The sequence below is a fragment of the Sinocyclocheilus anshuiensis genome, unplaced genomic scaffold (assembly GCF_001515605.1).
Source record: "Sinocyclocheilus anshuiensis isolate Anshui unplaced genomic scaffold, SAMN03320099.WGS_v1.1 scaffold387, whole genome shotgun sequence".
NCBI lineage: Eukaryota > Metazoa > Chordata > Actinopteri > Cypriniformes > Cyprinidae > Sinocyclocheilus > Sinocyclocheilus anshuiensis.
In genome coordinates this window covers 2,044,488-2,061,040 of record NW_015549624.1, presented here as the reverse complement: position 1 = coordinate 2,061,040, position 16,553 = coordinate 2,044,488, and the positions used below count along the sequence as shown (strand labels likewise).

At 37.0% G+C, this 16,553-nt stretch overlaps 1 protein-coding gene across 1 annotated transcript in view; it reads right to left on the bottom strand.

The window, feature by feature from the left end:
* The window catches only part of LOC107659514 (talin-2), a 180,427-nt gene that overhangs the window by 8,329 nt on the left and 155,545 nt on the right, over positions 1-16,553 (bottom strand). The window contains exons 38-52 of the mRNA XM_016448485.1: positions 16,302-16,434; positions 14,426-14,527; positions 13,853-14,023; positions 13,480-13,626; positions 11,373-11,474; positions 11,166-11,285; positions 8,980-9,126; positions 6,842-7,008; positions 6,526-6,709; positions 5,964-6,089; positions 4,613-4,729; positions 3,659-3,844; positions 3,236-3,343; positions 3,047-3,152; positions 839-963 (exon numbers count right to left, since the gene is read on the bottom strand). Coding sequence (XP_016303971.1) covers positions 839-963; positions 3,047-3,152; positions 3,236-3,343; positions 3,659-3,844; positions 4,613-4,729; positions 5,964-6,089; positions 6,526-6,709; positions 6,842-7,008; positions 8,980-9,126; positions 11,166-11,285; positions 11,373-11,474; positions 13,480-13,626; positions 13,853-14,023; positions 14,426-14,527; positions 16,302-16,434 — 2,041 coding nt within the window. The remainder of the gene's footprint in view (positions 1-838; positions 964-3,046; positions 3,153-3,235; positions 3,344-3,658; positions 3,845-4,612; positions 4,730-5,963; positions 6,090-6,525; positions 6,710-6,841; positions 7,009-8,979; positions 9,127-11,165; positions 11,286-11,372; positions 11,475-13,479; positions 13,627-13,852; positions 14,024-14,425; positions 14,528-16,301; positions 16,435-16,553) is intronic.

Below are 16,553 nucleotides of genomic sequence, written 5' to 3'. Positions count from 1 at the left end.
AGATAGACAGACAGACAGACAGACAGACAGATAGATAGATAGATAGATAGATAGATAGACAGACAGACAGACAGTTAGATAGATAGATAGATAGATAGATAGATAGACAGACAGTTAGATAGATAGATAGATAGATAGATAGATATACGAGACGATAGACAGATGGATGTTGTCTCTCTGTTCAGTGTTCGGTCTGTGGCAGTAAATGTGAGTCACTGACACACTCAAGGGGGGAAACAGTTTCAGCTCTGAGCGGCAAAATGTGGATGAATGTTTTTTTTTTAGGTGAAAAGCATCACTGACAGCTGAGCTATAATACAGATGGATGAAACAATAAAAGCGCTTCAGGGAAAATCATTTCTATAAAGTGCTGACCTTCTTGGAGATGAGTTTCAGATTTACTGACTAAAAGTTCAGCACGCTCTAAAACGAAACTTCATGATACTACTGAATAATTGAGATGCAAGACAGATAACAAAACAGCCCAACAAACCAAAAACCAGACGATCATTTCAAGTTCAGTGCTCATCAGACTTCAAAATCTCAAATTGTTAATGTACAAGATGGAAAAAAAATAACCACAAAAAACAAAGACACAGATGTGCGCAAAACTTCCCAAACACCATGAAAATACAAAAACACCACATCCTGAAGTCTTGAAGTCCTAAAATTACAAAAATAACATCACCTCCCTCTCCCCGAATACAAAACAGGAATGAAACGATCCCACAGCCTTTGGTGGAACTGATCTGACATAGCTGTGCTGGCAGGCTGATCACAGCAGTGTGTGTGTGTGTGTGTTTGGATTCAGAAAATTTATGGATGCATGGAAGGATACCTTTGGTTTGGTTCTGGGCTTCAGCTGCTCCAGTTTCTTGGCCGCGGCCTCGATGGATGCAGCAGCACCCAGGAGCTCTGTCTCCGCTATCACCGTGGGGTCTTCTGGGTCCACCCACTCTGAACCTGAGAGGATGAGCAAACAAAGTCAACATGACCCTCATTTTCAAATCACTTACATTACTGATATATAATACATTCACATGGAAAGAGTAAACACATGGTATGACATGCAAAATAAACTTTAAGTAAAAGATGAAAGAAAAAAGCATGTGATGGGGATTCAAACCAATAACCTCCTGTATAGAGAAAATCACATTCCACCACAAGACTCTTACAAAAATGACCATGAGATCTTTCTATGTAGATGTTAATACTCTACAGAAACTGTACATATATTTTAAAGGAAATATACAAAAAAGTAAAAAACAAATCCCACACACTATCTATGAAAAAAATATCAAAATATTTATTGACTAAGTTTCGGTCACATGACCTTCATCAGGAATATTTTTATATTTTTTGCATAGATAGTGTGCGGGATTTGTTTTCTGCTTTTTAGTTTTTTGACCTGGTTGGTCTTTGCCTCCAACGCACCTATCTATTGCCGTCAGGTGTACGGAGTTTAATTGTTAAAGGAAATATACAAGAAAAAATAAAAAAAATGCAAGGTAGGAAAAAAAGCCACATTTGCCAAATACAAGTTCTCTTTTAAATTTATTGAATTTTACTAAGAAAAAACTATGGTTACCATGGGAAATTTTGGTAAGGGCAGCAGTTTGTATAATGTATGATAATGAACGGATGCCACAACCTATAATAACTATAACTTCAAGATAAACACTGTTCTTAGTTCGACTGGCAGGTTATTACAGTCACAATCATTCATTAATTGCTTAGATGAACATGCACATCTTTACGTTAATTGCCATTTATGAAGCAAATGTGCATTGCAATACATTCTCCTTTACCGATGTTCAAGAGGCTGTTTTGATCAAACAGCTTGTGAAAACAGATGGTGAGAATGTGTTTGAGGATTATGTTAAACCTGAGGGAATTCAATTCTATCCCTTCTTCTCTTTTCTCTCACATTATAACTCATTGTATGAGTGTGTGTGTCCATGCTGGTCACAGTTACTCAAGTCCGTCTGTATGTGTGTGGCCTGATATTGGAGAAAAACAACACTGTGTATCATACTCACCTCCATCTGTGGCAGAAAAGGAAAAAACAACAAAGTAGTGTTATAGAAAAGAGCAAGAGAGCACCATCAGCCCAATGGCTCTATTAAACCTGCACAAATTCAGCTCAATTGACCTGCGATTTTCCCCATTACCTCTCAAACTCATATACAGTACCATTACCAGGCCCGCAAGAGATCTGTGCTTGTGGAAAGCTCAGCAGAATATGAAAACTCATCACTGGCAAAATTAAATTAAATATGTTTGATTTTTTTCATTATAATTGGATTTTGAAAATTTGAATAAACATTAAAAAAAGGCAATATTGATTTTTTTTTTGATAATTATAGTGTAAATAAAATTATATTTAGATTAATAATTCATCCCAGTCAAAAAGTCCATCCGCTATTGCCCTCTCACATCAAAATCTATCAAGATATTTGTTTAGAACTGTTTTGGTCAGTTTTTACTTGCAAATGGTGTTTGATCTGTGCATATTTCTCTCCTGATTCAGACGAGAAGACTTTTTCCACAATATAAAGGATAGAGGACTCATATTTTGCTGGAAGCAAAAACATCTTGATGGATTTATTACAAACATGCAGCTTTTCGCTTCACAAGATGATTACTTGTGATGATTACTGTGATGTTTTAATCAGCTGTTTGGACTCTCATTCTGACGGCACCCATTCACTGCAGAGGATCCTCTGGTGAACAAGTTTCGTAATGTTACATTTCTCCAAATTTCTACATTTCTCCGAAAAAAACAAACAAAAAAACATCTACATCTTGGATGACCTGAGGTTGAGTAAATTTTCATTTTTGGGTGAGCTACCCCTTTATTATAAGTGTTTGCCTTTTTATTTAATAAATAATTGTAATCAAAAATTTTAAACCTTTTTTTCCCCCACACTAATTGTGTTGCTCCGTCAATATTCAATAAAGACTAATACTTTGGGACCAAAAAACCCAGAACTTTCCTTGCGTGTCCTTCAACCCCACTGTAGCATATCCATTTGTGTGTGCTCACCTTTCATGGCTTCAGCAGTCTGGATGAGCTCTGTGACTGAGCCCGCCACTTTCTTGGACAGCACGGCCAACTGCTGTTTCTGTTCGGCCGTGGGTTTCTGCAGGACCTGTGTGGCGTAAACACATGAGGTTAATCACAGAAACCCAAGCACAAACACATCCTGTAAAAGCTGTCGGCGCGCCCACTCACGAGCAGGACGTGTTCGAGCAAGTCGATGTATCCGGTGGTGCACTCGATGCCGTAGAGCAGAGCTTTATTCCTCACATCCTTGCCCACTTCTGGGTGGTACGCGGCTTGCTGCAAGACACAAACACAAATTTATGGTACGTGATGATTAGCTCCAGTTGGAATCTGCAGATTTTTAAGCTTTATAAGAATCTGTGGAATGAAGGAACTGCATTACATCATGACGACACTAGAGGGCGTAATTTAGGAGTCAAAAGTAGGTTAGTGCCAAATGACATTGAGAAATAGAGCAAACGGCATTCATTGCACATGGAGAGTGTATATAAACACATTTTGTTGGTATTCAAGTGTTTGTGGATTTCCACCTTACAGTTGGTCAGTATACGATGAGAATGTGCATATGTCTGTGTGATGGTGGATAAGCACCTTGCAGGTGGTCAGCATGTCGGAGATGGCTTTGCGGCTCAGGTTGGCAGTGGATATCACGTCCTCCTGCTGAGCAGAGTTGCCTGCTGCTACTGCTTTAGCCGTCGCAACGGTGATGCCCTTGGTCATGCGGATGAACTCTTCCGGGGTGGTAGATTTCTCCGGAACGTCCTTGGACTGGAAAACCTGGAAAGCAGATGATGCAACAGTCAGGGAAATTAAGAAATATTTTATACATAACAGAAATAACATCTACAGATCTTAAGTGAATCATATATTTTTAGAATCGGTCACATTACCAGGGACGATTTTCTGTGCACTAATACAGTAATGCCATCAGGATTTCCTAAAGTCCTGATGGGCATCTGATAACAGGAGCATTAAACCAAAAGATAAATCTCTTGCCTTCCTGTACCACTATCTCAATCTGTCACTCGGCCTGTGATAAGTGGAGTAGGGATGCCCATGGGAGAAGGAGAACGAGGAGCAGGTGGAGAACAGGCAAACGCACGCATGGTGTATTACTCTGTATTACCAGTTAATATCACAAATGGATGGGTTTTTACCTCTGTCTGGGCTAAAATTAATTAGGCAGGACCTAATTGTTACTAATTCACAGCCAGATTGTAATACAAGTTGATTGTATTAGCATCTTAATTAGGATCAAAATGAGCATGACATGTACTAACTATTCCCAAGTGCTTAAAAGAATAGAAGATGGTAATTTGACAAATGTCTCAGTGTTTTGTTTTGTCCATACAATGTTGTTTAGATCCCATTGACTTTCAAAATATCTTCTTTTGTGTTCCACAGAAGAAAGTCATACAGATTTGGAACAGAATGAGGGTGAGAACATAATGACTGTATGTTCCCTTTTGAAGAACTATTCTTTAAGTGTGGAAAGCACATTATCTCTTGGAATATTTCAATATTCACACAAAGAATGTTCCGTACAGTGAGTTCCTGTTTGATGCACTCAATAGTGGCTTCAAGAGCCCTCGTCCCGCGAGTGGCCTCATCTTCCACCGCTTTCACAGTTTTCAGCAAGGAGGTCACGTTCGTCACCATCACCTGTAAAACATAGGGAAGTCAAAGTCTCGGACTAGCTTGGAACTCTTTTTTCTGCTTTATGTATCACAGCTTAAGTGACCTCAACTAGAGAATGTCAACAGTTTTGTGGCCAGTTTTTCACCTGAGATACTGAAATAAGGTCAGATGCAATGCTATGACAAGAACAGCTGCATCGAACAGCTCAGTGAAATATCAGACAAGGTAAACCAGATTATGTTCTTTTTAAGGTAAAAAAATTCAAATCTAAATCATACATCAAAACATCAGAATATAGTCAGGTGATCAAACGGGACCTTTTAATGGACCACAGCTGAGGTCTGTAATGGATTATAAATCTTGCTTTAGGCAAGATTTTAAACACAAGTTTTAAACACAAAAGGAAAAAGGAGGAAACCTAAGAAAACAAAAGAGGGCCTAAGACAAAGCCCTGAGGGATGCCACCACTACTTTCAACACACACTGAAGAAACAAGCCTGAATGTCTGAAGCAAATGTCTGAAGCAAAATCCCAGAGGATCTGAAGTCACCATATGTTGGAGGAATGTAAAAATCTTTCCATCAAGGTCACAACTGCATAACACCTCATTATTTAAGTATGCTAAATAAAACATATCATGTTGCATGTATGTGGAAGTTAATCCCAGAGGTTTAACAGCACCAGGTGAATGATTAAGGGATTAGAACATGCTAGAAAATATGTGTGGTACACATCAATTTCTGTTTAAACAAGCCTGGAGATAGTTCTATTCACTTCACATGATAAAATGTGTGCACTGATCCACAGAATAACTGCAGAAGCGAGTGCAGTTTTAATTTTCTTTTAATTAGGTTTACAAAATTAATACGTATTGCCATGTAGCAAATCATACATGGCATTGGAGAGAAGACAGAAAAAGGAAGAGAGGAAGGGAAGGAAGCAGTCCTTATGCTGTATACACACACACAGCTTGGTTCTGTACCCTGCTGCGTGGCCATTGAGTCACTCACATACACACTATGATCACTGTAAGATAGGGTTTGATTTGTGGCCACACACCAAGATGACAGCGAGCGAAGACAGCACCCAGCCAAGAAAATAAGAGACAGTGCCAGCTGTTAGACAGGCATACACACATACACACACAGTGATAATCATCAGAATAAGATATGATCCTCACTAAGACACATAATGCCTTTCTTACAAACAGGAACTTACAGACACGCACACACACACAACATTCTTCAACCAAACATACCTTGGCGGCACTTTTCAGCTGATACATAGACGGATCATCTGCTGCCTTGCCCGCGGCACATTTAGTGGCACTAATCAGCTCAGCCAAAGCTTTAGCGACGTCTCTGACTGCATTTATCAGTACAACCTGAAAGAGATAGAGAAAAGACTTTATCACAACCACCTTTAGTCATGATATGCCACTGGCTTTATCCACTCCCATAAAGCATTGCACTTCTCCAGGGGTGCAGTTATTTATCGGAACCACATTTATAATACCATACAATACATTATGATTTATTAATCCTCAACTGGTAATTTAGATTTTGGGCAGAGATGTGTCATGATACATGCCACTGGCTGTTAGAGTGAGTCAGAGAGTGTCTGCACCCAAACGTCGAGATATTTGAGAGGAGAGCTAATGATATTCTCATTACACTCAGTCAGGGTGTGAAAAAGGATTAATATAGTCCAGGATAAAAATATAGGAGCAGACAGAATTAGAACACACTGGGCATTGGGTAATGTCTGAAATTTTGGTGTCGTGAAAATCCTATGACAGATTATAACAGCGAAACACGCACCTGTGTCTCAGGGTCCTCTGATCCCATGCTCGCAGCGCCCAGTTTGACCACGTCAGTGAGCTGTGTGATGGTCTTGGCAGAGGACTGGGCCGCCTGGGCTAGTTTGTCCTGGCTCGATGCAGCACCAGACACAAGCAGCTTGGTGTCCTCAACCAAAGCTTTAGCGGTTTTCAGTATGTTCTCTCTGAAGTGTGCAGAAACAAATACGCTTCAGATAACTCAATGAGACACCCAAGATTATGCCGACATTAATAAAACAAACCTTTGACATTTTATGTATGTGATGCTGAAACTGTTATGTTCTACTAGGTCTCACCTGTGGTCTGCGAAAGACTCTTCGTTCTCTGCGTTCAGTGTGCCGGCAGAGGCAAACATGATGGTCGTGTCCAGATCAGCAATGATGCCGGAGACAGAACTGGCTGCAGTTATGCAGGCCTGAGTTCCTTTATTACCAGCCTGCAGGGCTGATAACACCATGGACACCTGCAGGAGAGAGTGAATCACACTTAATTATAAACTCCATAGGCAGAGCTGGGACAGTTTTCCAAGCCTGTAGCACTTTTCTTGGGCATTAATAACAAAATGAACTTTTCATTTATTTTATTCAATGTATTAAATGTATTTACATTTAAATGTCAGATTTATTTGCACAAATAATAACAACAACAATAATATTTTTGTAAGGTTTTGATTGTTATATAATTTAAATAGTTCAATTAGAAATACATACATTACATACATTGCATAGTATTATAATTATAAATAAATAAATAGTTTTAAAAGGTTGTTTAATATAATTACATAATTTGAATAAATAGATTATAGAAATAGATAACAATATTAGTCCTGGGTCTTTTTGAAAACTTATTTACAATTACAATACAATACAAATATGTATTTCTTCTAGAGAGAGAAAGAGAGAGACAGAGATATAGAGAACGATTGAGTTGTCTTCACGAGTACATGAAAAGCCATAAGGAGGCTTCGAATGCATCATCCCTATTCATGTTTAATACAGAAATAACTGTAGGCAGAACTGAGGTTTGAACTGAACGGGGCCGGTGGGGGACGTGGACACATTTAACAGAGCTCATTTAAAGCAGCAAGGGGTCACAGCGCCACCACAGCGGGACAGACCGACTCCAGCTACTGAGATGTAATCAAAGACAATATGACACACTGACGAATGTCATCTACTGTATATAGTCTCAACCGGCGCTTCCGGCATTCATTCCAACAATAGTAGAAAAACAGCTGGAACACAAAGTGCAGTCACTGAAAATAAGCAGGCGACTCTCATTGTGCCTGTCTGAGTGTTTGCCAGGGCGTTGCTATGCAGTTTCTACAGCATTGCTGGTGGTTCTGTGGCTGTTGTTATATGGTTGATATGATGTAGCAAGTTTAGCTGGAAGAGTGCTTTTATATGATTGCTAGGGTGTTGTGGGTGGTTGCACAGGTGTTGCTATACTAAAGTATTGTTGCTATGTGGTTGCTAGGGTGTTGTGGGTAGCTGACAGGGTGTAGCTACATTATAGCTAGGGTGTTGTGGGTGGTTGCATAGGTTTATCTATGCTATTACTAAGGTGTTGTCAATAGGGTAATCAATAGGGTGTTGCTATGCTATTTTTAGGGTGTTTTTGGTGGTTGCCAGTGTCTTGTGGGTAGTTGACAATATGTTGCTATGTTATTGCTAGGGTGTTGTGGGTGGTAGCATGGGTGTTTCTATGCTATTACTAAGGTGTCGTCAGTAATCAACAGGGTGTGGCTATGCTATTTTTAGGGTGTTGTTGGTGTTTGCCAGTGTCTTGTGGGTAGTTGACAAGATGTTGCTATGTTATTGCTAGGGTGTTATGGGTGGTAGCATGGGTGTTTCTATGCTATCACTAAGGTGTCGTCAGTAATCAACAGGGTGTTGCTATGCTATTTTTTAGGGTGTTGGTGGTGGTTTCCAATGTGTTGCTAGGGTGTTGTGGGTAGTCGACAGGGCATTGCTATGTTATTGCTAGAGTGTTGTGGGTGGTAGCATTGGTGTTGCTATGCTATTACTAAGGCGTCGTCATTAATCAACAGGGTGTTGCTATGTTATTTTTTAGGGTGTTTTTGGTGGTTGCCAAAGTGGTGCTGGAGTGTCGTAGGTAGTTGAAAGGGTGTTGCTATGTTATTTCTAAGGTGTTGTGGGTGGTATCACCCCCTCTAATGTCCGTATGATATTCTGGTCTCAATATAAGTTTCAATATAATTTTCAACAATTTTTTGTTTACAATGTGAATATGAGCCTTAGCAAGTGCAGCACACCTCTAAATAAACCAGCAGTATTTTTAAAGTGTAGTCAGAAGAGGCTTTAAAAACAAAATTATTTTCTAATACCGTGATAAAAAGTTAATAGAAACAAAACAAAGTAACGCAGCAAACCACACAGAAGAAACGGCCTCCCACAATCCCGAGTGAGCCTACCTTCTCTGTGACAGCTCGGGCGTATTCGATCAGCTCTCTCTTGGTGAAACTGTCCGTCGGGCTCATCTGCAGGGCTCCGGCCTTCTGGACCAGATAGATGCAGCCGTGACCCAACTCCTGCACCCGAGTCTTGATCTGAGATCCCACCTAGAAACAGCCATGATATCAAGTCTAAGAAAGAGTTGGCATCCAAGTCAGCCTGAATCTGGGTCTAAATCTGAATGTATTCGTGCTCTGCGACTGCTCTAAAAGCCACTGCCTCCGTTCAACAAAGCTCTATCCAATAATTAAGAAGTGATTGTGACGGCCTTTGAGGGGGCCCGACAGCACTGTATGTTCGTTACCTGACACACAGATCCATGGGTGGGCGGCTCTTCATTATGAATATCACAACGGGCTTTTAAGGCTTGTGGGGGTGCACGGTTGCTATGGTAACGGCCGCTTATGTAAAAATGCTAGTGAATAGAGCTGGTGACTACCGTGTCCACGTGTTGCCTTCCTTTTTTTTTTTAAATGTGGAGAGAGCAAAGGTGTGAAATGTGTCGGCTGGTGTTCGCACCTTTGTTCACAGGCTTAACACCATGCAAAATGGAAGTATAAGGTTTGCTATACGACACTGACCAAGTTGCATGTGTTTGCACTAAATCACTAAATAAGAAGGTGTGGATGGGTTTATTTTTATTATATTTCATTGCTTATGATACACTATTGAGCATGAGATTTGAGAGTAAATGATGAAGTTTACAGTGAATAGCACTAATTTATCTATTTCTCACACAAATCTATCGAATGGCTTCAGAAGATTGGAATATATTGCACAAGTGCCAATAAGACGGGTTAAAGGTTTTTTATATTAACTTTCTGTTATAACAAAAGCATATAAACAATTTTTTTACTGTTTTGATCAAACAATTATTTTATTTCCTTCTAGTTTTTCTACACTTATTTTCCTATATATTATTAATAATACTAATACTAATAATAATTAGTGCTGTCAAATGATTAATCGCAATTAATCGCATCCAAAATAAAAGTTTGTTTACATAATATATGTGTGTACTGTGTATATTTATTATTTATAAATAAATACACATATACAGTGTATATTTTGAAAATATTTACATGTATTTACATGTATATTTGTATTCATATAAGTTATATTATATATAAATATATTTAATATATAAACATAACATATTTTTCTTAAATATATACATGTGTGTGCATTTATATATACATAAATATACACAATACACACACATATATTATGCAATCAAAAACTTTTATTTTGGATGCGATTAATCGTTTGACAGCACTAATAATAATGCTACCCTGCATCATATTAACTGAATGAAATCAAACATTTGTTTCTTAATAATTTCAAGGTGCTGATTCCAAAAATAGTGGCTGTTTTGCTCTAGTATGTCACAATTTTTCACAGAATATGATGCATTTTGTTGGTTTTCAACAACCACTTGTAAGGTGAAGAAGTCTTTTTTTATTTGAAGTCTTGTATTATCCCTTAATCACCAGAAAAACTGCCACAAAGACATGATTCATATCTTCCTCTGAGCCAGGTTACAAGTATTTTTTTAAATTCTCAGCCGATTTTCACATGTACAAATGATTCTGAAGTCATTATTTATGCTCATTTTATGCCCGATTTCTGCTTTTCCCCACTCCTTTGCAGATTGTCAGTTTGAATACTTCATTTTGTCATTAAAATGGAATTTTGGCATTTGACTGCTTTTTGATTTTGATAAGTGCATTAATTCTGATAAATGAAAAATCCTACATTCTTATTTTTTGAAAAAAAAAAAAAAAAAACCTATGTTAATGAAAGTTTTTACTGATATTTCTGAACTGGGTAATATAATGCCGTTTTTGCAAAATGCAGGGCTATGTAATAATAATATTGTGCACAAGTCATATAAACTAAATTTATGACATTTCAGGGTGTTTTTTTCCCCAAAAGTTCAATAGTTCATTGTTTCATTGTATGGTAAAGAGCATTCTGGACTTCCAAAGGCCTGTTTTTGTGTTTCACAGAAGAAAATTCAGTTTCAGTTTTAAGTGATCTGTTTCCTTGAAGTCTGGAGTTTATGTGAGGTTTAAGTCATCTGCACGTCCATTAGCGTGTCTGTAAATGTGCATTTCTCAGATGCACTTGCTGCAATGATCCTCACCTCCTCTGGCTCAGCAGTGGCAGCTGCCAGACGGCCTTGTTGTGCCAGCTGGCTGTAATCCACCATCACCTGAGACGCCAGTCCACCGAGCTCCTCTGGACATGTCACTGACTTCGTCATCTAGGGTCACATAACAGAAGCATAAGCTGTGATACAGTGACTAAAGATGTGAGAAGATGCTAAAGCATTTTGAGTGAGCGTCCTCACCATTTCCTGTGCAGTAATGGCGATGGCTTTTGAAAACTTCACCATGGTGGTCTGGTAATCCACAAAAGTGCCGTCAGGCTCCGGCGGTGTTCCTTCATCCATCTGTGAAGTAAAGAGACCCGAATAACAGTGATGTAATGCTGGATCCAGTCCTAATACAAATTACAGTTTTTGCTTGGTTCATGTGCACGACGCTGCGATCATTCCCGCAGAAAATGATCAGAGTGCAGATATTCAATTGGCTGCCATTGTCTTCCACCGTGAGTCATGACAGTATAATGAAAGATTGCGTGCATCCAGAGCTGATAAATGGAGATGTTGTGCCAATTCAGTCTAATAATGAGATACAGAGGCAGCTGTAGTATCTGTGACACATTAACATACGAGTGCCAGCTAGAGATGACTTTGATCAGAAAGCATTCTACAGCATTCTTCTTTTGCATTCTCCAAAAAAGAACAGATTTTAATACAAAGGGGAATTTAAATAAATTAATTTTATAATTGTTATGAATTATAAATGTATTATTAATTTGATTAGAATTAAAATTTTCTTTAAATGTACCTCATAAAAAAAATCTATAAAAATCTACCTCTGCTCTAAACTATAGGGAGCTCTTTTACATTAGGCCTACTATAAGGTTATAATTAACAACAGAGCCCAACCTTAAATTTAATTACTATTTATTTTTAATAATCAACACTTAAATTCAAAAAAATTGTGTGCAAACATGTAAATTGCACTCAATGCAGTTTTCAAATTAACTTCTAAATTATACAATTTCTATTTGTTGTTGAAATATAGCCTAATCATTTACACAGTGGCTGTCATAACTTGTTTCATAAAAGATTTATTTAAATATAGCCTACATAAAATAATTAAGACATAACTAACAGGTCAAGTAAAATATAATGTATACAGTATACAGAATATGTATGTATACAGTATAGTCTAATATTTCGCGAAATACTCTTCTCTAGACTTAATTTCTCTGGTGAACTGACGAGCTGTGGACACTGATGACTTGCCTGAGGTAAATGAAATGCTACGTTACATTTAGTTTACAAGCTGTTTTAATCGCATCCTTCCACGATATTTCCAACAAAAAAACATCGTCTTATATTCGGGTCAATATGGTAGTAATAAAGATGAAGGGATGATTGCGCTCACTCGCGCTGCTGTCAGAACTGAGGCGTTTATACAGCGATCTGTCACGCCACATCAAAGAGCACCAAAATGGCATTTAATGTCTGAATTTCCTTAAAAAATTTAATTATTTGTTTGGTACACATGCGTACCGAACTGAAAGACCCGTACCGAAAATTTTCAGTACGAATACGTGTACTGTTACACCCCTAATATATATATATATATATATATATATTCTTTTACTGTTTTGGTCAAACAGTTCTTTTATTATTAATATATACTTAATTATACAATTGTATAAACTCTTATTTTCATTATTCATATATATATATATATTTTTTTTTTTTAAGTATTTATTTTGAGATTATTAGTATTGCTCAATAACATTACTGCTTTCAAGATTAAAAAAATAATAGAAATATTATATATAAACGTTCATTAAACAGTTTAGTAGCCATTACAAAAACATATATCTTATAAATATATATTTACATATATCTGACTAAATAAGACCGTGAATGAGTTTATGTTTCTATATTTAAGTGGTTATGATATACAAATGCAGGTGAAATTTGAGAGTAAATAATAACTTCATTTTTTGTCTGTCACAAAAATATATAAATAAATAACAATCTATAATATATTATAATTTTCTGTATTGGTCAAACTGTTCTTTTTTTGTATTTTTTTGGTTCTTTGTACACTTATTTTTCATGTTAATAATAATAATAATAATTACAGAAATAATAATAATATTAATCATCATCATCATCATCATTTTATAGGAATTATTGGTATTGAAAAGCGACTAAAAATTGTAGTATTACAAAAAATGTTTAGGATTATGATTATTATTATTATGGACTTTTTGGTCATTTCCCCCTGATCTCCTGATATTAGCAACAGATATTAGACTGGGAAACACAGTCATCCACTAATTTTCAACATGGAGTCACTAACCCTTCCAATGGACTCAGCGATGGACTCCACCATGCCGCCCACCATCCCGCCCTCACTGGCCGCTTCGTTTAAGGTCACCATGATGTCATCAACTGCCTCCTTCATCAACTGGGCCGCTTCAGCTATGGCATCATGGGTGTGGGTTGCCTACAAGAACAAAAAAAATAGTGGCTGATGGGATAAAGATGGCCAACGTAGACCCATTAGCACCACTTCATCAACATAAACATAATAAAAGTCTGTTCTTTCTAACCAGAAGCTCTGGGAATGTGCCGTCAAATGCTACAGGTGGCAAACCTGCAGGTGGTTTCAGAACATGAAGCTTTTTTCATAAAAACACCCCATGTGTTGTTGTTATTTCCATGTGTCATACCTTAGGGTTTCCTCCAGCCTCTTTGGCAGCGTAGAGCATCTGTAGAGCAGATTCAAACAGCGTTTTGGTTTGATCCAGTATGTTCATCTGCTGCTGGTGGTCGGCATGTTTAGACGCCAGTCCCACCGACGCCACAATCACTGGCTCGAAGTAGCTCGCTAACTGAGTCACCTGGGGGGAAAAAAGAACACGTGTTAGGACTATCTGGCATGCAAACATACAGTTTCCTGTGTATATTTCAGGTAAGAGTGATATATAGAGTGAACTCATACAACTTTTTATTCGAATGACAAGCTGACAAACACTACAGACAAGAGGCATCAATCTTGCTGCAACAAACAAAGCCGGATTTAATTAAAACCGGTTTAGACACATTTTTTAAAGGTATTTTTAGACATGCTGTCATATGTTTATTCGAGTGGCACTGTGTGATTTGCACAAAAAAGACGTAATATATGAAAGTATGAAGAAGGACGAGGTTGTTGATCCAGGAACATTTCGTATTTGGCCAATCATGGATTTGCTGCAGAGGCAACATTATTTGCACTTCCACGTTTAAAGTGTCTCCGTTACCTTGTGTCCGAGCTGAGCCGCTTCCCCTCGCGCTGCAGTGGAGATGGGGTCAATGAGGTGGCCGATCTCCTGCACGGTGGACGTCAGCTGCTCCTGTAAAGCCTAATGGGAGCAGAGTCACATTAGCATTACCTCAAACGCTAATGCTAACATTCATAATAGCACAATAATATTAGCACGAAGGTTAAAGTGGGTATATAATATGAAAAATATCAATTTGCTCTTTTGAAATCAAAGTGTGACCTCTTTCTAAAGACCAAGTTTCAAAAAAATGATTCAACTATTAACGTTAACCTATGACTAGCCACATTTACATAGCAATGCCTGTTTTCCACAACTTGGTCCACTGGGATTTGAACAGTACATAGAGGTTAGCCAATCAAAATAGATCTTATTTACAGTATATATTCTTATAGGGGTAACATTTTAGTGTAGGAACCAATTCTCACTATTAACTAGTTGCTTATCAGCATGCATATTACTAGCATATTGGCTCTTTTTAGTAATACTTATGAAGTGCATATCGATGGCTTATTTTGCATGAGATATTTTAGATCCCTTAAACTTACCCCATACCTAAATTTGGCAACTACCTTACTAACTATTAATACACAGCAAATAGTTAGTTACTTGTTAGAATTGAACCTGAAACTAAAGTGTGACTTTAAAAGACACGGTATCAAATTCTTAAACTATTAAAGGTATAATAAACCTGCTTAATTCTGAGGGTGAAAATGGTCATAAAAACTATATTAAAATATATAGTTAAGATATTAAAAGGAAAAAGGAACAAAATTGCCCTCTTTAACAATATTAACATTAACTAACATTAACACCAGCAATGTTTTTTTAACAAACTAAAACACACAATTATTAATCCCCAAAAGGCATTTTGTTACAAATCATAAAAGGGCTGTTATTGTTAAATAAAACTAAAACTATTAAAAATGGTTTTTGTTTATTGAAATAAAGTTGGAAAAAAAATACAAATATTTGATGAAAAACTTCAACTTGAAAAAAATAAAAAATGTTTCTACGTTAAATTAAAAATGTTACAAAAACGAATGAAAACTGAAAGTTTTACATACGAAAAAAAATAATAAAAATGACAAAAGCACAAAATTACTAAAACGCAAACTAAAATGAAAATGAAAACTGACAATAAATAAAAATAAAGCTACTTCAAATTATTAATATTATATAAGTATATAAATAATTCTAAAATAACACTAAATCTCTGATATGGAGAACTGGGAGTGCCACTTAAAAATAAAATTAATCAAGTATTGATTTATTCATTAATTTAGAAAAGTAAAGAAATTACTTGGCAAACTGGCAAATAAATAGACTTAAAAAAAGTTTATTTAATGGTTTAAAAATGTATTTCAATGCAACAATAAAATAATATATGAATAACAAATTATTAAATGCAACATTTTATAGGTGTGTGTCTTAAAATCCAGTCGAAAGTTCATTAGATGCTCCCACATTTGAACTGTCCAATTTCTTTGAACAATATGGCTTTTTTTAAACGCATATAGAAAAGCAGTATATAGCATTTATAAAATGCTATTTAAATGAACTATTTATGAAATAAATAGATGTATGTCTATTTATTTGTTGAATTTGTAGTTTAAGCATTTTATGTACTTACATTTTAATTAGTACATAAATACATTTGATGATTAATTTCATTTGTAATCTTTTTTTAAGCAGCACTCCTAGTCCTCCATAGATTCATAACACGTGATGTCACAACACAAGCTGTTGTAGACCTAATAGAAAGTAACAGTGCACCAGAGCAACATTAAAGAAACGTAATGTTACTAAAGAGTGATGGCAGGTTTTGACACAGACAGGTGTTTTATTGGTTTACCTCCAGAGAGATGTCATCTCTGCGGGGCAGACTCTGACCCACGGCGGCGAGGGACACCTGCTCGATGTCCCTGATGCTCTTGTTGATGCTGTCGATGGACTGGTCACACTCCCGCTGCCCAGGGGCCTTGTCCCTGTCACATCAGAGGAGACGAGGTTGCTACAGGGTTGCCGTGGGGTGTTTTTCAGCTTAATTGAATTCGATTTTTCAACTCAATCCAGATATTGTACATTACAGTTTCATAAAACAGGA